General features: G+C 36.8%; 1 protein-coding gene across 5 annotated transcripts in view; it reads left to right on the forward strand.

Annotated features, from left to right (window-relative positions):
* ANKRD62 (ankyrin repeat domain 62) overlaps positions 1–25387 on the forward strand; it is a 72301-nt gene that overhangs the window by 39910 nt on the left and 7004 nt on the right. For all 5 annotated transcript variants that reach the window (XR_003309743.2, XM_026455988.2, XM_026455989.1 and 2 more), the window contains 6 exons: positions 3521–3690; positions 11566–11599; positions 11866–12007; positions 20177–20390; positions 21872–22052; positions 23207–24121. Coding sequence is in view for 4 of the 5 variants with exons in the window: in XM_026455988.2 (XP_026311773.1) it covers positions 3521–3690; positions 11566–11599; positions 11866–12007; positions 20177–20390; positions 21872–22052; positions 23207–24121 (1656 nt within the window). In the remaining variant the exon portion in view is untranslated. The remainder of the gene's footprint in view (positions 1–3520; positions 3691–11565; positions 11600–11865; positions 12008–20176; positions 20391–21871; positions 22053–23206; positions 24122–25387) is intronic.

A 25387-nucleotide genomic window follows, 5' to 3' on the forward strand; every position in this document is an offset into this window, starting at 1 on the left:
TTTTTTTTTTTTTTTTGAGACAGAGTCTCACTGTGTCACCCAGGCTGAAGTGCAGTGGCCTGATCTCAGCTCACTGCAAGCTCCGCCTCCCGGGTTTACGCCATTCTCCTGCCTCAGCCTCCCGAGTAGCTGGGACTACAGGCGCCCGCCACCTTGCCTGGCTAGTTTTTTGTATTTTTTAGTAGAGACGGGGTTTCACCGTGTTAGCCAGGATGGTCTCGATCTCCTGACCTTGTGATCCGCCCGTCTTGGCCTCCCAAAGTGCTGGGATTACAGGCTTGAGCCACCGCGCCCGGCCTAATGTAAATTAGTTTTAACTTAACTAATTACAGTCCAGTGATTGGGAGTAGATAAACATAGAATAAGAAGTTTAACAGTTAAAGTTTTATTATTTTTTAATTTTATTTTTCCATACTTGATTATTTAATGACAAAGTTATCTTTAAAACATGCACCCTGACAAAAAAGACATCTGACAAACAAAACTAGCAAATTAATCTTCCACTTTTGCATCTGCAAAAAACGTCTCAACAAACAGAAGTGAACAAGTACTGTAATAGAGAGCATACATCTCTATATGCACGACTCCTTAGAGTGCAAAAATAGAAGAAAATGTGGATCAAACAAGGCAAATGAGGGTGGAAAAAACTTTAAAACTCATCACAATTAAGTTAAAGCAGAGATTGAGTAAAATTTGTGAAGAATCCAAAACTTTGGATCGTTCAGAGGAGGAGCCACTACGGGAAGAAGAAATGTAAAGAACATGCCCTCTGATTTGACAAATAATACACGTGATTGTCAGGAAGGAACGCATCTGGAATATTCCTCTGTGTAGTATTCCAGATATTTTCTGAACAAAAATAGTTCAGTCTCATACATGTCTTTCCATTTCATTTCTATGCTGGGTCTCTGGAATATGCTTGCCAGTCACCTTCTGATTTTTTTTTTTAAATGAAAATAAATAACAAACCAGACACTATACATGTTTTTAACACAGAGCAGTAGAATTTTTATAATGACACAGAAAATGCAAAAGCAAGGAACCCAGAAGTGGTTATCATTGAAATAAAAGAAGACCAAGAGTGTTATAGGCACATGATGAAAACAACACTAATTGCAAATTGGACATCAGAGATGTGCTGCCTCAGTGTAGTGATCCAAAAAGCCTTTTAGATTTGTGACTTACCTCCTCCAGAGAAATGAAGCATGTGAGTAAACAAAAAGGCATGGTGTTTATATTGTTACAGAAGCTTGTTCCAGAAACCATTATATCATAATTGCAGTGCAAATAACTATAAAAGAATAGAACTTGGATTAGAAGTTCACCACATAGTGACAGAACATCAAAAGTACATCTGGAAGAACAGTTACAGCACAATATACAAAGACTGAAGAATGAAGTAGGAATATTAAAACTAGAGTACCTGACTTCGAAGAAAGAAAAAGTTCAACTTGAGAAAGACTTAGAGGGTCACTTGCTGCTACGTGTTTTTTTCTCTTGATCAATTATTTGGTGCATTCTACTTTTTTACTTATGAAAAGCTCTTGTGTAAATTGAGGCTACTAAATACATAATTTTCTGTGGAAATAGATTATTTTTCTATCTAAATGACAGAAGGTCAGGAAAACATTCTATAGTCTTTGTTTCTTAATCAACCCAAGTCTATCTGTCAGTTTTTTAAGTGGCATTGGGACTGGGAAACTAATCTATCCATGCACCATGGATATGGATACTTCTGAAATAGAGTCAGCATATAGGAAATTGCTTAAAGAATGTAATGAGCTCTAGGACCGAATTCTTCCCTACAGTCTAGAGGATGAATTGCACTTACTTAATAAAGTGGGAAATCAGTGGGAAAGAAGCACAGTGACTGAGAAATGATATAAAAATGTACCTATCCATGAGAGTTGGAACAAATATTCATAGTCGCAGGTGTATGTTGTATGTTGTGCTTTCAGGTGTGCAAGTTGATTCATTTAACTCATGTTGGGGCTTATAATTTCACCATGAACACCTTAAATATGTTTGAAAACAAATATGTATAGATACCTCCATCTATTTTTCTTTTTTCTTTTTCTCTTTTTTTTTTTTTTTTTTTTTGAGACGGGGTCTTGCTCTGTCACCCAGGCTGGAGTGCAGTGGCATGATCTTGGCTCACTGCAAGCTCCACCTTCTGGGCTCACACCATTCTCCTGCCTCAGCCTCCCGAGTAGCTGGGACTACAGGTGCCCATCGCCATGCCGGGCTAATTTTTTGTATCTTTAGTAGAGACGAGATTTCACTGTGTTAGCGAGGATGGTGTCAATTTTCTGATCTTTTGACTTGCCCGCCTTGGCCTCCCAAAGTGCTGGGATTACAGGTGTAAGCTACCACACCTGGCCACCTCCCTCCATCTATTTTTGTAATCACCACTTTTACATGTTTCTGTCGAATCAGATCTTAATGTGATTTTGTTTAATAGAGTATGATAAATTTTAGCATGATAACTTTATCATATAAATACCATAGATTCTCAGCCAAGAATTTAGTTTTGACTCCGAAGTAGAAACCTGGTTTCTGTACATCAAGTTTTAAAGATAGACAAAAATCTGGTGATACCCACCTTTAAAAGTAAAAGTAGATGAGACCTGTCAGCCCCTGGTGAGGCATTAAGTTACTTTCCCAGAGTGATACTTTTAATTCTTGTGATAAATTTGATGAATGTATCAGGTAATTTATCTGACTCAGCATTACGAAATAGCATTATTGGTTTTTGTGCCACAAAATGCTAGGAAATGCCACTTTAGGAGCTTTGGATGAGTCATTTAATCTTTTTTGATAAAGCATCTGAAATACATAATTACTTTCACTGTCTATTCCCCAGCTATAAAATGTCATGGTTAGTGAGTGTGAAATTTGGAAAGCATCTCATTTTCCAGAACTCTACTAGCACCTCAGCAGTTTCACTCTGCTTCTTCTGTGGTTTCGAATTTTGGTTCCCGTATTTCAGCAGAGGCACCTTCCCGTTTTGAAGTCCTAGGATCCGAATGAGAAAAGAAAGAGAAAAGACAGTGGGGAAAGCTTAGTCCACAGAGGGAAAAGCTTCCTTTCTGCTCCTGAAGCCCCACAACGTCACATCCTCTAGATCTGGCCGTTCAGTGTAAACTGCTGGAGGTAAAAATGGAAGAGGACAGATTTCATGGCTTTCTCCTTTTGTTTCTCTATTTCTGCTCATCACAAAATGGTGAAATTTACATTAGACAGCAAAGAGTGGATGGGAACAACAGCACAGATTTGGAACGGGCCCTTTTTGAAAGTTTGGAAAATTGTGTTGTATTCACTCAAACAGAAATGAATTAGACTTTATATGAATTTCAATGGAAAAATTATAACTTATACTAATATAATGATAAAATGAAGGTCCAAAATATTTTAATGACTATTATCATGACAGACTGAGTCAAGTGACAAAATGAATGAACAGTTTATTCTCTTGGATAAAATAATAACATTTATTCTCAGTGTCACACTTTCATTGAAGGTTGCAGAAAAAATGAGAAAGTGCAGAAATAAGAAAATGGAAGTGTCAAGAAACCTACATGCTGATGACAGTGACGATGATGATGATGATGATGAATTAATTCAAAAAAGAAGGGGCAGAAAATCTGATAATCATCAGTTTCCCAGGCAGAAGAGTGAAGACTACAAGAGGTAAGCCTATAGCAATATTTGATAGTAGATTATTATTATTGTACTATCAAATGAATTCTAATTTCAAATAATATGCATGATTAATGAATTTTTATACTTTCACCGGGAATATTCTGTCTTGCATGGTAATCAGAAAAATGCAAATTAACAAGCAATTAGATACAGTTTTTCCAAGCATATTGGTATTTTATTAAAACATAACTAGTGTGGGCAAATGTGAAAAAAAGTTCTCTCATACACTTATTTGGTAAATCTTTATTGAAGGGTAATTTAATAGCATGTATCAAAATTTCAAATATGTCATTCCTTTCACGTGTCAGCTTTACTTCTGAGACTGGATCCTGCAGGAAATATGACTTTCCACATACACACAAGTTATGGACATTTATTACGTGTTATATATAATATGCAATTGGCCAACATATATATTCTGATATATGTATCTGTGTGTGTGTGTATGTTGCCCTACTGTATGTTATATATATATGTTGGCCTATTGTATGTTATATATATATATATGTTGGCTACATGCATATAGACATGCATATATGCACGCATATATGTCTTATGTATTTCTATGTGTATGTTTGTAACATGTTTATGAAACATCTTAACAAAAGTGGTGGATATTAATATATATTACATAGTTATATATATTAAGAATTTTCATTATAGCATTGTCATATCAAAAAGCTGGAGATAGTCTAAAATCCTATTAATAAGGAAATGGCTAAATTCTGATACCCATTAAATAATGTAGTATGCAAGTCTCTTTTAAAAATGAAGTTGGATCTATAGTATACTGATTATTTCATCAGTTAAGTATATTTACAACATTTAGTTTGATTACACAACTTAAGTAAATTTTGTCAGAATATAATGTTGTAATTTCTGAATACTTGTAATATCTATTGAGTTGCAAAAGGAAACTACATACTACCTTGGCACTTTACGTTACCCACAAAATTGCTAGTTATGGCATTTGCTTTTTCGTTCCCAATGCATGAGTGCTCAAATATTGAATTCTCAGAATAATCTGAATATTCCCAAGGGATTGCACATGGGGATCTGTATTCCATGTAAATATTCAGCGCATTGGTAAAACTTGTTAAACTATATCAAAGGATCTTTGATCTGCCGAGTCAGGAGTTGACCAGTTTTTTCCTGTAAAGAGCCAGATAGTAACTATTTTAGGCTTTCTGGACCAGAAGGTCTCTGACATCTTTCACAGACAATAAATGAATAGGTGGCACTGTGTTCCAAGAAAACTGTATTTACAAAAACAGGCAGTGGGCTGAATGTGGCTCACAAGTACTGATTTGCTGACTCCTGTGCCAAACCAGGGTGCTGCTAATGCAGTGAACCTCCTGTTTAGAAAGGCACTCTGGATGCCTGCCATTATCCTTTTAAAGACATTTCAGCATGCACGGCACCATATTTTACCACAGTGACTTCCTATGGTATAATTTACAAAAATTCAGTTGACAGAATAAGATTATTTGAATTTTCATCTTTTTTCATCTCATAGAATTTAATGTTTTAATATGACAAACCATTTTGTGTATTTGATGAGTGTAAAATATCTCAGAGTTGGGTGATTTTTCTCAGGTAGGAAATACTGCCCTTTAGCCTTTCTGTGGTCTTTATTTATAAGCATGAGCAAAATGATAACCAGCTTTATAATATAGAAGTGTTCAAGGGGTTTTTAGTTCTATAATATTATGATGTTATTTATTACCTTTGTCTGGCTTTTAAAATGCCATATATATGTAATTTTTAAAAACTATTAAGGTGTTAAAACACACTCTGTAATTAATCCTTAATCATTATGAAAGGATTGAAAAATACAGTTTAACAAGAAGAAAATTAGATCATGAATGATAATGCCACGTGGGCATGATGTCCTTAAAATTAAACTGCTTGTACTCATGGACTCAAGTTTCCTTTCCATTCACTCTTGAACTCACTCTGCCATAATTTTCGCTCTCACCACTCTCCAGAATTGTTATTCTCCATGTTGTCACTGATTTTTCACTGTAACACATCTAGATATAATTTTTTAGATCTCATTTTGTGTAACCTATCAACAATACTTTCACTTTATTCACTGGCTCTCAGAATCTCACTCTCTGGCCTAGATTTTCCTCCTGACTTTCTAGTCCATCCATCTTAGCCTGTTTTGGTTACATCTCCTTGTCTTCTACCTTTCACAGATTAAAGTGACCCAGGGCTCAGTTCTTGAGGTTTTATCTTCTGACTTTTACCAGCTTGTATATGCCAATGATTTTCAAATTTATATCTCCAGCCCATTTCTCTCCTTAATTTCAGACCTATATATCAGCCTGTCTACTTGACATCTCTCCTTGATTAGCTATTAGGTATGTCAAATTTATCAGGTCCAAAATCTGGTTACTGATGTTCTTCCTCCTGCCTGCCCCTTATGTAGCCTTGTTGTTCCATTAATAACAACTCTTGCAAATGCTCTGCCTAGTGTCCTCCTTGACTCACACCTTCTCTCTCTCCCTCCCCCGACCCCATCTCTGACACTCCACAGCTAAGATGTTGGCAGATCTCATCAGGTCTAACTTCACAATATATCCAGAAACCCAGCACATCTTTCATGTCCAAGCCACTCCACTGTCATGTGATTGGCCATCTAGAGTAGTGTAATAGATTGCTAATTGGTCTTTCTGTTTCTCCATGTTTCATCCTCTTTTCGTCAATTCTTTACCCAGTGAACCTATTAAAACATGTCACATTATGTCACTCTTTTGGTTAAAAACCTCTAGTTGCCTCCCATTTCACTCAAAATATGTGCGAAATTTTCTCCTAATACTCCAAAGGAACCACAGGATCTGACTTCTTATTTTCCCGACTTAGGCTTCTGCCTTTCTCCTCTTTCCAGTCTGCTGCAGCCACACGGAACTTCTTTCTATTTTGTGAACACACTCTGCATCCCTCTGTACTGGACAGTTGACTCTGTATGGAGTGCTTTTGCCTTAGAGATCCTTCTTGCTTACTCCTTCCATGTCTTCAGTTCTTTCCTTAAAAGCCACTCTCTCAGCAAGGTCTTATCTAGTCATCCTAATATTTTCGCCACCTTGCCCCTCCTGCACATAAACGTTCCTTTTTCCTGCTTGAGTTGTTCCTCTCTAACATACTACGTATTTTGCCTCTGCTATTTGTTGTTTTGTGTTTACTTGGCACTCATGAGTAGGATTTTTTCATCGCTGTGTTTTTCATTGCCTAGGAAGGAATATAATACAGTAAGTAGCAACTCAATAAATGTTTACCGAATGAGTGAATAGAGTTTATCCTGGTGTATGGTTTTAAACATCAATACTCACTTAAAATACAGGTTGACATGGGTTCATTCTGACAATTTTACCTGGCGATTATATGCCCTTTTTGGATTCTTTGGACTCTTTTTAATGAGGTATACTCTCTGTATAAATGGTTTTCTAATTCGGGAGCACACCCCAATATTGTGGTCACTCAGCTTTTCTTATTAGAAATAGATACTATGCTAAAAGTTTCTAATAAAATCATTCTATTTTCAAACAAAATTCTATCTAATCAGAATAATGCTAATTTGAACAATATATAAAGACATACGGGTATTTTAAAAGTGTTTTCTCCCTTTAAGGTAATTTCACAGTTTCTTTCAGCTTGTATGTAGCTCATGGTATTTTGAAAACTTAATTCAAGTGAAACATATTAAAAACTGTGGCACAAATCCAACTGTGACCCCATGTCTAAGAGTCATTGCTTGCAGGCAGTGAGCTCCAGCCTTTTAGTGTAGCATTCAAGTTTAGTGTAGCATTCTTCGCTCAGTGTTTACTTTCATGTGTTTTACACTTTACCCTTCAAGTTCCCAAGAAACAACTGGATGCCACATGCCTAATCCCTGTGCTCACATTCTATTCTCTATGTAGAATGGTTTTCTCCTACTCTTTCTGGTTTTGTTTTGTTTTTTGTGTGTTTGTTTGTTTGTTTTCGCCTGGTGAGCTCCTCTTGTCTTCTGCCTCTTCCATAAAGTCTTCCTCATGCTCAGATATAATTTATTCTAGATCAGCTCTTACGTATTGCGTTGTGTCGTAATTACCTGTTACCTGTTTTGCTTTTTTTTCTGAGACAAAGTCTAGTGTTGTTGCCCAGGCTGGAGTGCACTGGCACTATCTCAGCTCACTGCAACCTCCACCTTTCAAGTTCAAGTGATGTTCATGCCTCAGCTTCCAAAGGATTATAAGCGTGCACAACCACGCCAGCTAATTTTTGTATTTTTAATAGAATCAGCGTTTTTCCATGTTTGCCAGGCTTGCCTCAAGTGATCCACCTGCCTTGGTCACCCAAAGTGCTAGGATTACAGGTGTGAGCCATCACGCCCGGCCTGGTTACCTGTTTTTGTTTTGTTTGTTTTGTTTTGTTTTTGAGATGGAGTCTTGCTCTGTCACCTAGGCTGGAGTGCAATGGTGCAATCTTGGCTCAGTGTAACCTCTGATTCAAGCAATTCTCCTGCCTCAGCCTCCCAAGTAGCTGGGATTGCAGGCACCCACCACCACGCCTGGCTAATTTTTTTTTGTTTTGTTTTTAGTAGAGTCAAGATTTCACCATCTTGGCCAGGCTGGTCTTGAACTCCTGACCTCATGATCCCCCCACCTTGGCCTCCCAAAATGCTGGGATTAGAGGTGTGAGCCACTGCGCTCGGCTGATTACCTTTTTTTATTTAAAGCTGGGAATATACATTTCTTTGGATATGCTGGTAGTTCAAATTGGTTTTTGAATTAGTAAATAAATTGAGATGGAGAAGAGTATGAATTTCACAATAATTTTTTTATTCTTTGTAAGTAGAATTATTAGAAAACATTGGCTTTTTAATGGATTTTTTAAAGTAGTGATCATCCCTTGCATGTGAAGGAAGTAAAGAAAAATGAAAATTTAAAAAATCACCTCAAAAGAACCGGTCATTACACCAGTGTTTGAGAAGGCCAGTGTACTTACTGGTCTTCTACCCAGTCTAGAAGACTGGCAGTCTTCTATAAAAATAATGATAGCAGTTTTAGTGAAATGGTTAAGGATGAAGGAGGATAAAATCTCTAATTTTCTTTTCTCCCTGTGAGGGAATACTAGCAGTGATTACTTTATCTGGAAATAAACTAGTGTAGACAGCCTAATCTAGAGAATAGTGAACTGTATCAGTGCTGCTGGAAGACTGATTAAGATGATGATTAGTGCCCTTGTCAAGGAGGAGTTTCAGCTGGTTGCCATGGAACCCTGACTGTAGTGCTAAACACAGACAACTCCTGAGAGAACTTTGACTGCAAAAGGAAGTAGAGAAATGAATGGGTGACAAGTAAAGAAGAAGAGGCCGGGCGCGGTGGCTCAAGCCTGTAATCCCAGCACTTTGGGAGGCCGAGACGAGCGGATCACAAGGTCAGGATATCGAGACCATCCTGGCTAACACGGTGAAACCCCGTCTCTACTAAAAATACAAAAAACGTGGCGGACGCCTGCAGTCCCAGCTACTCGGGAGGCTGAGGCAGGAGAATGGCGGGAACCCGGGAGGCGGAGCTTGCAGTGAGCTGAGATCCGGCCACTGCACTCCAGCCTGGGCGACGACAGAGCCAGACTCCGTCTCAAAAAAAAAAAAAAAAAAAAGAATGGGAGATTGAAGGGACTTTTGTTTCATTTTCAATTTTAAAATGGAAACTGTTAGAGTATTTTTGTTTGTTGTTTGGAGTAATCCAGTAGAGAAGAAATGTGTTTTTGGAATTTAGTTTTGTTTGCATGTGTGAGCTTTGGAAAGTTTGATCCATTCTCTTTTAAATATTTATAGTAAATCAATTCTTACAATTTCTATTCACGTATCATTTTATTGGAAGAGGTTTTTCTTTCAGAACTCGTTCAGGAATGGAATATTTTAATGTAATGGTACGTGAAAATGATGACCTAAAAGTTAAACTCACATGCATATATTTTTAGAATCTGTAATAATAAACATACAAACACTTGAGTCATATTGAAGAGAATTTACACATTCCTTGATGATTTATGTATCACAGTACCTTTGCAAGGAGCATCATGAATAGCTGTGCTTTAGCAAGGTACTCTGAAGTAACAGGTGTGTCACCTTTATGGTTTTTCAGATTGTGAGGAGGGGGAGGCTTTCTAATGAATAATAGAAAACCAAACTCCTGAAAAAATTCATTGCAGACTGTTACTTTTGGATTGTGTAGTTCAAAGGTAAAAAAAAAAAAATGTTTCCCTGGACCAACCAACACACTCTTTGACATGTATTGTACACTCAGTTAGTGTTGGTCGAATGCATGAATAGTTGAAAGGATGAATGAATGTTTTTTGGTGAATTTCTTTAGAGAAACCAAATTTTCAGATTATTAAAAGGTTTCCAAAACTGCATAGGTATAAAATCTTACTTTAAAACATTGCAAGACTCAGAGATTATTATTTGTAGTCGTAGATAATATTAAATTCATCTGCTGTTATATTACTTGTAAACACTTGAAAATAAATATTACTTTATAGCGTATTATAGAGTATCCTGAAACACGTATTTTGGAGCCAGAGTTCTTGGGTTTGAATGCTTAGTCTGCTCCGGACTAGTTTTATGGGCCTGGGCAAATTATATGGCTTTTCCTTGCCTACTTTCTTTTTTTTTTTTTGAGACTGAGTCTCGCTCTGTCGCCCAGGCTGGAGTGCAGTCGCCGGATCTCAGCTCACTGCAAGCTCCGCCTCCCGGGTTTACGCCATTCTCCTGCCTCAGCCTCCCGAGTAGCTGGGACTACAGGCGCCCGCCACCTCCTAGATTTTTGTATTTTTTAGTAGAGACGGGGTTTCACCGTATTAGCCAGGATGGTCTCGATCTCCTGACCTCGTGATCCACCCGTCTTGGCCTCCCAAAGTGCTGGGATTACAGGCTTGAGCCACCACGCCCGGCCTTTCCTTGCCTACTTTCTTCCTGTATTAAATGCCTAGTAAGTTACCTACTACACAGAATTGTTGGGAGGATTCAAGACACTTAAACACTTGTACAGTGTTTAGAATAACAGTACCTGCACAGTGTGTCCTGAAGAGCTCATCGATGTCATCATTTAAATAAGGGTTTCTGTTACATAATTAATATTTATCACATAAGTCTTAGTACCAATTAAAGCTTGTTTGTATATGAAAGGGCAACAAGGCCTGGCACAGTGGCTCACGCCTGTAATCCTAGCACTTTGGGAGGCCAAGGCAGGTGGATCACCTTAGGTCAGGAGTTCAAGACTAGCCAAGCCAACGTGGTGAAACCCCGTCTCTACTAAAAATACAAACAATAAATAAATACATAAACTGGGCGTGGTGGCAGGCGCCTGTAATTCCAGCTACTCAGGAGGCTGAGGTAGGAGAATCACTAGAACCCTGGGGGTGGAGGTTGCAGTGAGCCGAGATCATGCCATTGTACACTGGCCTGGGCGACAGAGCGAGACTCCCTCTCAAAAAAATAAATAAATGGGGGGGGGGAGGGCAACAAGAGAAAAAACTAGTGTGTTATATATATTTTTTCTATGAAGTAATACAAGTAACGTTTCTTTTTTTTCTTTGCCTGTCAGAAAACTTGATCTAAACTTAATTTTTTTATATTAGTAATAATATATTTTATTTGTCCTATAATGCTACCCTTTCTATTTATAGTTTTATCCCCTTGTAGAAAATAATTGTATTTTATGTCACCTGTGAAAAATTTCCTGTAAACTTTATGAATAGGAGAGAGAAATTACAAATACAGAGGTTTTATTTAAGAAGTAGTTATAGATATTTTTCATATTTTACATATTTACTATTTGCCTGATTAGAATTTTTTGGTTTTTTTTTTTTTAGGCTTGCAAGGAAAACCTCTAATGAAAAGAACAAGGTATTGTAAAAGTAAATTGTCAAGGATGTTGTTGAAAATTCCTTATTAAATTTCACTTAAAAACAGAAAATCCTTTGTTGTAAAGACATTGGCTTTCGAAAAGTAACAGCAAAACCATTCATAAAGGTACCCTTTTAACCAGTCAGTTCTTTTAAGAAGTATTTTGGTTTTGCTCATAGAAAAAGATGAATAGTTCCCACTGGTGTACACTTAGTATTTGCCATAAATGTTTGGTAGACATTTTGAAACAGTGTTATTTATTATAGGTTAAAAGAGATCTGTGTTCCAAGGATGACCTCAATGACATGATTTGGTCACCTGAAACATCCTCAGAGGATGATGACTTGCCTTATTCCAATGATAACAACTTTATGTTATTCACTGAACAACATGGAGTGGAGCATAAAGGTAGGACCGATGCATAAATACAAGGCTTTTTCCCTATCTTGTAGTAATGTATGCACACATTGCTTAGCACCGTTCCATAGATCACTGATGAGTGACAGGGATGTTCATCTCAGAAATCTGCCTTTACCCAGGGTCAGGTTGTCATTATCTCATACCTTGAATACTGCGATAACCGTATAACTCTTTTCCCTACTTCCCCACCTTCCAAAACCATGGTCTATTCTGCAACCATAATTATATACATTTTTAAAATTCACATCTGATCATGTTACCTGCTTGCTTAACACCCAGCTGCAGCTTGTCATTGCTATAAGGTAAAGATGACAGTGCTCTAGCTTTATACTACTTCATTTCATACCCTTGTTTCTCTCTGTGTCACAGCCAGTGCCCAGGTGTTTGCTCCTACAATCCTTAGCTTTAGTGAAATATAGTTGATATATGTTAAAGTGCACATATGTAAGATGTACAATTTAGTAAGTTTTGACAGGTGTATACACCTGTGAAACTGTCACCATAATCAACACAGTTATATCCATCACCCACAAAAGTCCTTTGCTGCCTTATGTTCCCTTTTTAGAAAAACTGCTAAATTGTTTTCCAAAAGATGTGTACCATTTTGTATTGTCATCAGCAGAATAGGACAGTTGCAGTTGCTGCATTGTTACACGAAGTACTGCAGTATTTATTTGTAGCCATTCTCATGGATGTGGTTACTGTGCATGATCCTAATGACTAAACATGTTAAACATCTCTCTGTGGTTTTATTTGCCATCTGTATATCCTCTTTGGTGAACTATGTTTTCACATCTTTTTCCATTTACAAAATTAGATTGATGTTTTCTTGCTTGTTGAATTTGAATAGTTCTGGATACTCTTACTTTACAAGAACATTTTTCCAGTCTGTAGGTTGACTTTATTAATAGTGTCTTTTGAAGAGTTTTAAATTTTGAAGAACTTGTTTAGTTACAGAGTTTGCATTTTATGTCGTATCTAAGAAAACTTTGCCTAGCACAAGTAATTTTCTCAAAAATTTTATTCTGTGCATCATTCTAGAGGTCTTATAGTTCTGGGTCTTACATTTAAATGCATGTTTCATTTTGAGTTTATTTTTGTATATAGAATGAGGTATAGATTCAAGTTAACTTTTTGGATCTGAGCAGCCAGTTGTTTGAGCACTGTATGTGGAAATGGCTATCCTTTCTCTACCGCATTGCCATCCTGCCTGCCTTTGTCAGAAATAAACTGGTTGCCTATATGTCATCTATTTGTGGACTTTCTATTGAATTCTATTAATTCAGTGCTCCTCAAATTATGGTAGGGTTACTTCCTGATAAAGCCACCCTTTCAGTCAAAAGCTAAGTAATACTTCATTAAACCCATTGTAAAATTAATAAGTTAAACCACCTGAAGTTGGGAACTGTCTGTATTTGACTTTCTTTATATAGGTTGAGCATCGCTAATTCAAAATCCCAAATCTGAAATGCTGTAAAATCCACAATGTTTTCATTGTCAGCCTGATCTCACAAGTGGAAAGTTCCATAACTGAGCTCATGTGCACAAACTTTGTTTCACTCAAAAATTACAAAATATTTAAAATTACTTTCAGAGGCCAGGCGTGGTGGCTAATGCCTGTAATCCCAGAACTTTGGGAGGCGGAGGCAGGAGGATCACTTTTGGTCAGGAGTTCAAGATCATCCTGGCCAACATGGCAAAACCCCATCTCTACTAAAAATACAAAAATTAGTTGAGCATGGTGATGCACACTGTATTCCCAGCTACTCAGGTGGCTGAGGCAAGAAATTGCTTCAACTTGGGAGGCAGAGGTTGCAATGAGCCATGATCTCACCACTGCACTCTGGCCTGGGTGACAGAGCAAGACTGTCTCAAAAATTAGAATAATGAAATAAAGTAAGATTACCTTGAGGCTTTGTGTATGAGGTGTATATGAAAAATAAGTGTATTTTGTGTTTAGACCTGGGTCCTATGTCCTAGAGATCTCATTAGATCTGCAATACTTCTGGTCCGAAGCATTTTTAATAAGGGATAGTCATCCTGTACCAGTGGCACATTGTTTTGATTACTATTGATTTATAATAATTCTGAAAATCACTTTTCAGATTTTGTTATTGGTTCTGTTTTGGCTCTACTAGATCCTTTGCATTTCCACATCGATTTGTCAATTTTAAAAAAAAGTCTGCTGGCTTGGGATTGATTAGGTTGGGATTGTGTTGTCTTTATAGATTATGGAGAATGGACATCTTAACTATAATGAATCTGTCTACTCCTGAAGAAAGTGTATGTCTCCATTTATATAGGTTATATTTAATTTTCTCAGTAATATTTTGTAGTTTTTAGTATATAGGTCTTTTTATGTTTTATCAGCTGTTTCAGTTTTTGATATAGTCATAAATGATATTTTTAAAATTTTACTCTATCACTAGTATACAGAAATACAGTTGGTTTTTGTATGTTGATTTTGTATAGTCCAATCTTGCTGAACTCACTTATTAGTTCTGGTACATTCTGGGTAGATTTGATCAGATTTTCTACATAGACCAAAGATTGTCAAACCTTTTCTTTCTCAAAGTACCCTCCTATTAAAGACTTGTGGCAAAAGGGGTTTCTCTTGTAGCTGATAGACTCTGCCATTGTAGTATGAGGGCAGCCATCGACAACCTGTATGTTAATGACCACAGCTGTGCTCATTGACGAAGACAAGAAGCGGGCCCACAGGTTAGAGTTTACTCAAACCTATTGTGTGGTCATGGTTGTGTATAAAGACAGTTTTATTTATTTTTTCAGCTGGGATGACTTTTATTTCTTTTTCTTGCCTGACTGCGCTAGCTCGAGTCTTCAGAACAATGCTGCATAAAAGCAGTGAAAGCAGACATTCCTGTGTTGTTGTTCATCTTCTGGGGAACATACTGTTTTTCACCATGATACATGTTAGCTGTAGGTTCATCATAGATGCTTTTTATCTTGCTAAAGAATTCTTATTTTGCTGAGACTTTTTCATTGTTACAAAATCAGAAATGAGTGTTGAATTGTATCAAATGCCTCTATCTGTTGAGATGATTCTGTGGATCTACTGTTTTCCGTTGTTAATCTGGCAGATAACAACGATGTTTGAATGTTAAGGTGACCCTGCAGTCCTGGGAAAAAAACCCATTTGTTTATGATGTATTGTCCTTTTATTATACTATTGGATTCTACTTTCTAAAGTAGTTATGATAAAGTGTTTATTGTAAAAACTTTATTTATTAGACCAGTTTTATGTTCACAGTGAAATTGAGAGAAAGGTACAGAGACTTTTCGAATACCTTCTACCTGCACACATATGTAGACTCCCTCCTTATCAGTAACCCTTCCATAGTGGTACAGTTGCTATAATGGATGAGCCTACATTGGCACATCAGAATCACCTGCAGCCCGTAGTGTGCATTGCACGCTGGTGCTATACATCGTATGGGTTTGATCTTGAGGTACACTGACATGTATGCGGGTCATATACATTTTCACCTCCCTAAAAATCCTCAGTACTCTGCCTGTGTATCCTTTCCTGGTGTCCCTCATCCTCTGGCAGCCACTGATCTTTTTACCGTATCCATAGTTTTACATTTTCCAGAAAGTCATATAGTTGGAATCATACAGAAAGTAACATTTTAAGGCCGGGCACGGTGGCTCACGCCTGTAATCCCAGCACTTTTGCGATGCCAAGATGGGTGGATCACCTGAGGTCAGGAGTTCAAGACCAGCCTGGCCAACATGGCGAAACCCTGTCTCTACTAAAAATATAAAAATTAGCCGGGTAATCCCAGCTACTCAGGAGGCTGAAGCAGGAGAATCGCTTGAAGCTGGGAGGCAGAGGTTGCAGTGAGCCAAGCTTATGTCACTGCACTCCTCAAAACGAAAAAAAAAAAAAAGCGTTTTTAGGTTGACTTGTTTGACTTGGTAATATGCATGTATGGTTCCTTCATGTATTTTCATCGTTTGATTTGTCATATCTTTTTAGCATGGAATAATATTCCATTGTTTGGCTGTTTAACCACAGTTTATTCTTTCACCTGCTGGAGGATGTCTTGGTTGTTTCACAAATTGATTCAGTTTTTTCATTCATGCTCATGAGGGAGCTTTTTTTAATTGGTAATATCATCGTCTGGTTTTGGTTCAGGATAACGCTAACATTGAAGAGTAACTTGGGGTGTGCTCTTTTTTGGTTTTTTTTTTTTGGAGAGTTAGTATTGAATTGTATTATTTCTTATGAAAATGTTTAGTGGAGTTCACTGCCATAGCTAACTGAGTTTGAATTTCTTTTGGTAGGATGGTCCTCAGCTATGAAGTTTATTTGTTTATATTTAGGGCAATTCAGGTTATTTATTGCTTCTTGGTTGAGATTTAGTAATTTTCCCTTTTAAGGAATTTGTTAATTTTATCTATTTTGTCATGTTTACACATAAAAATTATAATGTCACCTTGTTTTCTTTTTTTGTATCCGTACAGACTGTAATCATGTGACATTACTCATTTCTGAAATGAGTAATTTGTAACTTCTCTTCTTCCTGATCAGCCAGGGTAAATAGACATTTCTCACATTTATCAATCTCCCAAAGTGTTTGGTGTTGCTGATCTTCCTTTTTTCCTGAAACCAATAGTATAACGGAGTACCATAGACTGGGTTGCTTATAAACAGTAGAAAACGATTTCTTACAGTTCTGGAGTCTGCAGAGTCCAAGGTCAAAGTGCTGTCAAACTTGCTGTGTGGTAAGGAACCTTCCTGGATCCTAGATGTGTTCTTTCTCTCTGTGTCCTCACATGGCAGAAGGGGTGGAGGAGCTCTCTGGGGTGTGTTGTGTAAGAACACTAATCCCATTCATGAGGGCTTGGCTCTCATGATTTGACTACCTCAAAAACTCCGCCCTTGTGATTAGATTTCAGCAGATAAACTTTTGGGAACACAAACATTCAGACCACAGCAGATGGTTTTGTTTTTTATCCCTCTGCTTGCTTTGGGTTTAATTCTCTCATTTTATTTTATTTTATTTATTTTTTTTTTTTGAGACGGAGTCTTGCTCTGTCACCCAGGCTGGAGTGCAGTGGCCAGATCTCAGCTCACTGCAAGCTCCGCCTCCCGGGTTCACGCCATTCTCCTGCCTCAGCCTCCTGAGTAGCTGGGACTACAGGTGCCGCCACCTCGCCCGGCTAGTTTTTTGTATTTTTTAGTAGAGATGGGGTTTCACCATGTTAGCCAGGATGGTCTGGATCTCCTGACCTCGTGATCCGCCCGTCTCGGCCTCCCAAAGTGCTGGGATTACAGGCTTGAGCCACCGTGCCCGGCCTCTATTTCCATTTTCTTAAGGGAGAAGTCAGGTTTATTGATTTGAGACTCTTATAATATTGACATTTAGTGCTAAAAATGTGTACTTAAGTGCAGTTGTTGCTGCATTCTACAAACCCTGATATGTTATTTTTTCATTTTTACTCAGTTCAAAATATTTTTTTCATCGTCTCTTTGAACCAGGGTTTTTTAGACGTGTGTTTCTTAGTTTTTATGTATTTGAGTATTTCTTAGCATTATTTTTGTTATTGGTTTCTAATATCATTGATTTGTGGTCAGGATATGTACTTTGTATGACTTACATTCTTTGTACTTAATCTTTTTAATGAGATTTATTGTATGGCCTAAAATATTGTCTATTTTGGTAAGTGTTCCATAGGTACTTGAAAGGCATGCTGTTTTTTAAGTCTGCTCTATTCTTGCCAATTTTCTGCCTCCTTGTTCTATCACTTCCTGAGTAAAGGGTATTGAAATCTCAAAGATTACTTAGAAATTGTCTGTTTCCTTTTATAGTTCTATCTACTTTGGCCTCATGTATTTTGAATTTCTTATGTTATTAGGGGCATAAACATTTAGGATTATTATATCTTCTTGATTAACTGAAACTTTCATCATTATGACATGACCTTATTTATTCCTGGAAATTGTTTTGCTGTGAAATCTACTTTGATACTAATTGAACCATTTCTTCTCAGTAGTCTTCTGTCAAGTGTTAGCATGTATCTTTTTCTATTCTTGCAGCTGATTTGTCTCTTTACGTTTAACATACATTTCTTATAGACAGCATGTAGTTGGGTATTGCTTTCTTATCGAGTCTGTCAGTCTGCATTTTAATTGAGGCTTGTAGACCAGTTTCATTTATAATGTGATACTCAATATAGTTAAGTTTGTCTATCATTGTGCTGTTTGATTGCTATTAGTCTCGCTGCTATTTGTTCCCCTTCTTTTTCTGCTTTCCTTTAATCAGCTATTTTCTATGATACAATTTTGTATTTATTTTTTGGTTTATTATATATAACTCTTTGTTTGCTATCTCAGTGGTTTATTTAGGATTTATAGTATATAATTTTAACCTGTCACAGTCTACCTTCAAGTAATGTTATACCATATCATAGATGGTATAAGAAAATGACAATGGTACACTTTTATTTATTTATTTATTTTTGTTGTTGTTGTTGTTGTTGAGACGGAGTCTCGCTCTGTCGCCCAGGCTGGAGTGCAGTGGCCGGATCTCAGCTCACTGCAAGCTCCGCCTCCTGGGTTCCCGCCATTCTCCTGCCTCAGCCTCCCAAGTAGCTGGGACTACAGGCGCCTGCCACCTCGCCTGGCTAGTTTTTTGTATTTTTTAGTAGAGACGGGGTTTCACCGTGTTAGCCAGGATGGTCTCGATCTCCTGACCTCGTGATCCGCCCGTCTCGGCCTCGCAAAGTGCTGGGATTACAGGCTTGAGCCACCGTTTTATTTATTTTTTTGTCTCAGACAATTTCTTCCTGGATCTGTGGGAATATGGATTTTGCCAAGTTTAGAATGGTTTTGGCCAATTATTTTTCAAATTTCTTTTCTGTCTCTGTTGTTTTCTATTTGGAGATTTATGTATTAGTTGCTTGAGGGTTTCTCATGGTTCATCATGACAAATTTATGATTGTGATCTGTGTTTATTTTCGATTGTAGTTTTTACCTCTGACATTGTAATTTGCATTTCTACAGGTGTGGTTTGATTTTTTAAAAAATACCTTTCATGCCTCCACTTACTGTCTCGAGCTTTATTTGGGGTACAGTGATTTCCTTCTAAACAGAATTCTTTTTGTTCTTGCTTCTAGATTCTGGGTAATTTGCCACTCCTGCGGCAAGAGTTTTTGGATTATTTATCACCCTGTGAAGTATGAGTTTTCTGGGCCTGGCTCTTGGGTAACGGACCCTCTTCTGGGCACTTTGTGAACCCCAGGCATGGTTTCTCCTAATCTTTTTCTATTGTGTCCCCCCACCGCTCGCCACCCCTTGGTCTTAGGAAGTTTCCTAGCACACATCCATTTTTTTCATTATTCCACTAAATACTTCAGAGGGGACCGCTGCAGATCTCCAGGGCTTGTCTCCTCTGCTGCTTTATCCTCTGCAGTGTTCTGTCCTGTGATTTCTTTCTGCTTTTGTTTTACTAGATTCTTAGCGTCACTGCCCCAGCTCAGGGAATCTATGTCAGATTTTCTGACTTTGTCATGGCCTGGGAGCTCTGGCAACAAAAGAAGCTCTGTCAACAAAAAGGTCTACATTTGCTTCCTTTCAGTGACGACCATCTTCATTACCTGAAGTCCACTGTGTTGAAAATCATTGTTTAATATATTTTGTCTGTGTTGGTTGTTTCAGGTAAGGAGGAAAATCACCCGTTGCTCCGTCTTGGCTGGAAGCAGATTGCAGCAGAACTCCAGCACATGCAGCAGACTAGCCAGAGTGCTTTGCTTCCTCCTTTGCTCAGCTGCTTCCTTCCCTTTTTTTGTTTCTCAGTGTAGCCTTCTCTTCCTCAGAGAAATATTCCCTGGGCCAAGTATAGGTCAGATTCTCTTACGTGACTAAAAAACTATGTATTCCTATAGCATCTATCTGAATTTGTAATTGTGACTTTTTTTTCTGTGTTCTTTACTACACTTTAAGCTAAACAAGATCAGACGTGTTGTCTGTTTTATCTGAAGAGCTTTTTAAAATATTTTCCACATTGCAAGCACTTAATAGATACATATCCATTCAGTGTATGAATGAGTGCCATGTTGAAATGCACAGTCCTTTACATTTAAAAACTTACTCATGTATTTTATCTCTATTTTGTTTTCTCCCGGTTACAGATTTTGTTAGCCTATTGAAAATCAAGAATGCAATAGCTGCATGTGAAAGATCAACAGAACATAAAAAATGTAACTGTGAGCAACTTAAAGTAAAATTTCGAAAAATGAAAAATAAGATTAGCATGCTACAAAAGGAACTATCTGAAACAGATGAAACCAAATCACAGTTAGAGCATCAGAATCTTGAATGTAAACAAAAGCTCTGTAATTTCAGGTATCACATTCTAGTTTTAAAGAAATATTTGAACTATTTATACTAAAGATATGTAGGATAATTTTTGTAATAGCTGACTTACCTTCTAGGGTTTACTAGAGAAGAAAACTTAAAATTGTGGAATGCGAAATTTTTCGATAAAATATCACAAGTTCTTAATTGTGAATACTTCTCTAATAATTAATTGCATATTCCTTTAAATCATTATTTTAATGGCTATATAGAATTTTACTCTATGGAAATATCATTATTTAATAAATTGAAATTGGGAGTTTTAATTTTTTGTATTAATGCTATAAGAAACATCTTACATATCCATAGTTTTCTACATTTCTATTTCTTTGGATAAATTTTTCAAAATAGAGCTATCTGGTTAGAGTATAGGAGCTTTTTGAAAGAGATCTTAGATTAAATATTACTAAGTTGTTTTTAAGAAAGTTTATAATTTATAATTTGAGTATGAAATGTATACTTTTCTCCACCCAGAGTAATTATTTTTAAAATTAACCAGTTTTCCTTTTTTTTTTTTTGTCCTTTTGAGACAGAGTCGTGCTCTGTCACCCAGGTTGGAGTGCAGCGGTGAAATCTCGGCTGACTGCAACCTCTGCTTCCGGGTTCAAGCGATTCTTGTGCCTCAGCCTCCCAAGTAGCTGGGATTACAGGCATGCATCACCATGCCTAACTTTTTTTTTTTTTAAGTAGAGATGAGGTTTTGCCATTTTGGCCAGACTGGTCTCAAACTCCTGACCGCAAGTTATCCGCTGGCTTTGGCCTCCCAAAGTTCTGGGATTACAGTGTGAGCAACCACGCCTGGCCCAGTTTTACTTTTAATATGCAGTGAATGAAAAGTAAGATGGAAAGTGATTACTGATTAGCTTAGTCAACATCTGTCTGTGCTACAGAGTTTAAATTAATTCAAACTTCTATGCGGAAGGCAGATATTATTCTTTGTTGTTTGAGAATGGATTTTAAAATTGCTTGTAAAATACATACTAATCAACAGAATAAGTCAAAAGTGTTACCAGAAAAAGAAACATAAAACGTATGGGTAACATCTTAGATTCCTTAGCTTAGTCTTGGATTATTGTCATTTGGAGATACATGTTGCGAGAAGACATCTGAAGGTGCTATCTTACAATGTAAATCATGTTTAGGGATACCTAAATAATTACTGAGGAGTAATTATTACTGTGTGAAGAAAAGGTAATTTTTAACTTGTAGCTTTACCTAATAATTTTCAACATCCTTTTCCATAATACTTACTAGAATTAATAATAACAGAAGCTAATCAATTAGCAGGATGTTCATTCCTTACTACCTTTCAATTTATGTATGTTCTTTGGAAGATATCAAAGTGAGATATTAACATGAAAACTAGAAAGAAAAAATATTCAAGAACATTGGCACTTTATTAGAATAGTAAACCACCGTGTGAGTGTTTTGTTTCTAAAGGACTTTAAGATAAGTATATTTAACTACAGCTGTATCTTACAAGAAGAAGAAGAAAGAAGAAAGTCTGAAGAGTTGTATGAAAAAGATACGGAAGAGTTAAAAATAATGGAAGAGCAGTATAGGAAACAAACCGAAGTGAAAAAACAACTTCAGCTGACTCTTGAATCGTTGGAAGTGGAATTGAAGACTGTAAGAAGTAACTCAAAAGAGGTAAATTAATGTTTGGTAAAATTTTACATTTCTAATATTATTTTATTAATATTACTTAGAATATCCCTTTGACTTTATATATATGATGTAGCTCTAAAACAAGCCACAAATTTTATTTCATCTTAAAAATAAATGAAACTTATAACTACAATTATTTATTATAAATCTTGGCTTCAAAGTTATATTTTATTTCAGCTCAAAGACCTTTGGAAAACAATGATAACCCATAATATATGCTTAATGATATTTTGTTGATAAGTAATTTGTTCCTAGTGACATAGTTCAGTGTAGTTTTCCCTATTTCACGTTAATTATGGTTTCAAACATTGTGAAAAGGAAATAAAAGTTATCATAATAGTATATGATCTCAGGATTTCCTAAGAAGAGCTTTATACATTTTATCTTCTTTGGTGTTTTGAAAGAAAAGGTTTCTATTGTATTTGCATGTCTACCCCATGGAAGTAACTGTGGTCTGGTGGAGGAGCACTAGAAGCAGAGTCAGAGGACCTAGGAAAAATCCAGCAACTTGCTTCTATTTTTGACCTTTCCTTGCAGAATTGTGGTAACTAAATGAATTTATTGATGTATGCATACAAAAGTGCTTAGTACAATGCCCAGATCTGTCATTTATCAATACATGTCATTGTTAAAACTGACTCTAAAAATGTAAGAAAAGTAGAATTATCTATAAAATATTCACAGAAAAAAGAAACTTAAGGAATTTGGAAAATTTCATCTGTCCAGGTATCTGCAGACCTAAGGCTCTTACTATAGGGCAAGTAAAGGTTAGATGTTAGTGTGTAAACCCAGTTTCTAAATGTAATCATAGTTTTTAATCATTTATGTTTTTGGGTTTGTTGAAATTCAGTAAAAGCCTTTTTAGAAAAAAATTCTGAGATTCTTAAGTAATTTCTAGTGGTTTCTTTTTTTTTTCTTTTATCGATTCATTGTCTTCAAATACATTTTTGAACTTTTGAGAATTTATGCTCTGAAAGGTTTGAGGTTTTGATTCAACTTGTTTTTCCAGTTGGATATCCAGATGGCAACTCTTTCATTGTATAAATGTAACAGGTTATTACTTACTTGGTTTCAGAAGAAATCATAATATGTCATTTTATTGGCTGCTAGCTGAAAGTTTTCTTTGTTTTATTTAGAGTTCTCATACTCATGAAAAAGAAAGAGACCTGTGGCAGGAAAATCACTTGATGCGGGATGAAATTGCCAGACTCAGGCTGGAAACAGACACAATAAAATACCAGAACCAGGAAACTGAAAAGAGATACGTCAAGGATATTGAAATTATAAAGGAAAACAATGAAGACCTTGAAAAGACTCTAAAGCTGAATGAGGAAACATTAACAATAACCGGTTACAGTAAAGAGCTGAATGCTCTGATGGATGAGAATACAACGCTCAATTTGGAGCTCGAGAAGGAAGAACAAAGCACACCCAGACTGAAAACAGAAATGGAATCATACCCTTGTAGACTGGCTGCTGCTCTGTGTGATCACGATCAGTGTCCGTCAGCAAGAGACCGACAGCCTGCTTTCCAGAGCACAGTGAATGAGTGCTGTCATTTACAAGAAAATATTAATTCTCACATTCAGATTCTTTCTCAGCAACTTTCTAAAGTTGAGAGTACATCCAGTGGCCTGGAAACTGAGCTCCATTATGAAAGAGAGGCTCTCAAAGAAAAGACATTGGCTGTACAACACATACAAGGAGTCCTAAGCCGAACACAGTGTCGACTGAAGGACATTGAGCACATGTACCAAAATGACCAACCTACTTTTGAAAAATACGTGAGAAAGCAGCAATCTGTAGAGGATGGACTATTTCAACTACCAAGCCGAAATGTGTGGTATCAACAGCAGTGTAGTGATGCTCACAAGAAAGCTGACAATCAGGAAGAAACAATAATTAATATCCGAGCCAAATGTGAAGATACTGTAGAAAAACTTCAAGCTGAGTGTAGAAAGCTAGAAGAGAACAATAAAGAGTTGATGAAGGAATGCACTCTTTTAAAAGAAAGACAACGCCAATGTGAAAAAGAGAAAGAAGAAGGAGAAGTAAGTATCAAGAAAAATAAGTATTTTTCAAACCTTCTGAAGTAAAATTTAAAGTATATTTGGTTATGGCTAAACACTGAATCAAGTTGAATATCAAAGTACATACCTGATAAACAGTTCTGCTATATCACCTTAGAAACGTAACTTGTCTCCAGCAAATAAAAGTTAGAGCTAGGAGATGCTTTCCTTTGAGTAAAGACAATGTGACACTTAGGAAAATTTAAGCATTTCAGTTACAAAATATTAATATAGACTAACATTTATAATGTAGTCTTAGACTGTTGAAATATTTTTTTTTTTTTTTTGAGACGGAGTCTTGCTCTGTCGCCCGGGCTGGAGTGCAGTGGCCGGATCTCAGCTCACTGCAAGCTCCGCCTCCCGGGTTCCCGCCATTCTCCTGCCTCAGCCTCCCGAGTAGCTGGGACTACAGGCACCCGCCACCTCGCCCGGCTAGTTTTTTGTATTTTTAGTAGAGACGGGGTTTCACCGTGTTAGCCAGGATGGTCTCGATCTGCTGACCTCGTGATCCGCCCGTCTCGGCCTCCCAAAGTGCTGGGATTACAGGCTTGAGCCACCGCGCCCGGCCTTGAAATAGTTTTAATGTCTGTATGTTGCCACATTTTAGGATTATGATAAAGCAGATATAAAGAAATATTCATACCTAAAGTGTTATTTTGAAATTGATTCAATTAATTGGATTACTTTCACAGGTAATTCCACATTTCCCAGATGAACTAAAGTGTATTTCTTATTTTATAATTATTCTTCCTCAATAGCTTTTAATGTATCTTAATTGATATAATTTTATTTTTATTCATGTCAATTTGACTTAAATTTGAAAATAATTCAGTCTCAAATTATGTATTGATACAACCATTCCGTTCTTTAAAGACATCTTTCTTACATTATAATACGGGGAAAATGGGATAAATGTTAGCCAAAAACCATATTTGATTTAATCTTCCCACTGGCATTTATAACTTACTTTCAATTTTTCAGTCATAATATGGTCATAATTTGTATTTCAAGGCTCAATGACTCTCATTTGGATATAATGTTGTCCAGTACAAAGATAAGCTTAGCTGTCTGTGACTGATGAGTTTCACATTGGAGCCTCATTTTTAGACCAATGAGGGGTGATAGGAAAGAGACCCAGCAGCTGCGGTCAGGGAGGGAAGTGGAAGCCAGGTGACCTGGAGCCTCTAAGGCCACTGGCATGTTACTTTCTTCTGAGGTGGAATCTATTGGAATGATTGGAGCTGGTGA

The sequence above is a fragment of the Piliocolobus tephrosceles genome, chromosome 18, assembly GCF_002776525.5.
Source record: "Piliocolobus tephrosceles isolate RC106 chromosome 18, ASM277652v3, whole genome shotgun sequence".
Taxonomy (NCBI): domain Eukaryota; kingdom Metazoa; phylum Chordata; class Mammalia; order Primates; family Cercopithecidae; genus Piliocolobus; species Piliocolobus tephrosceles.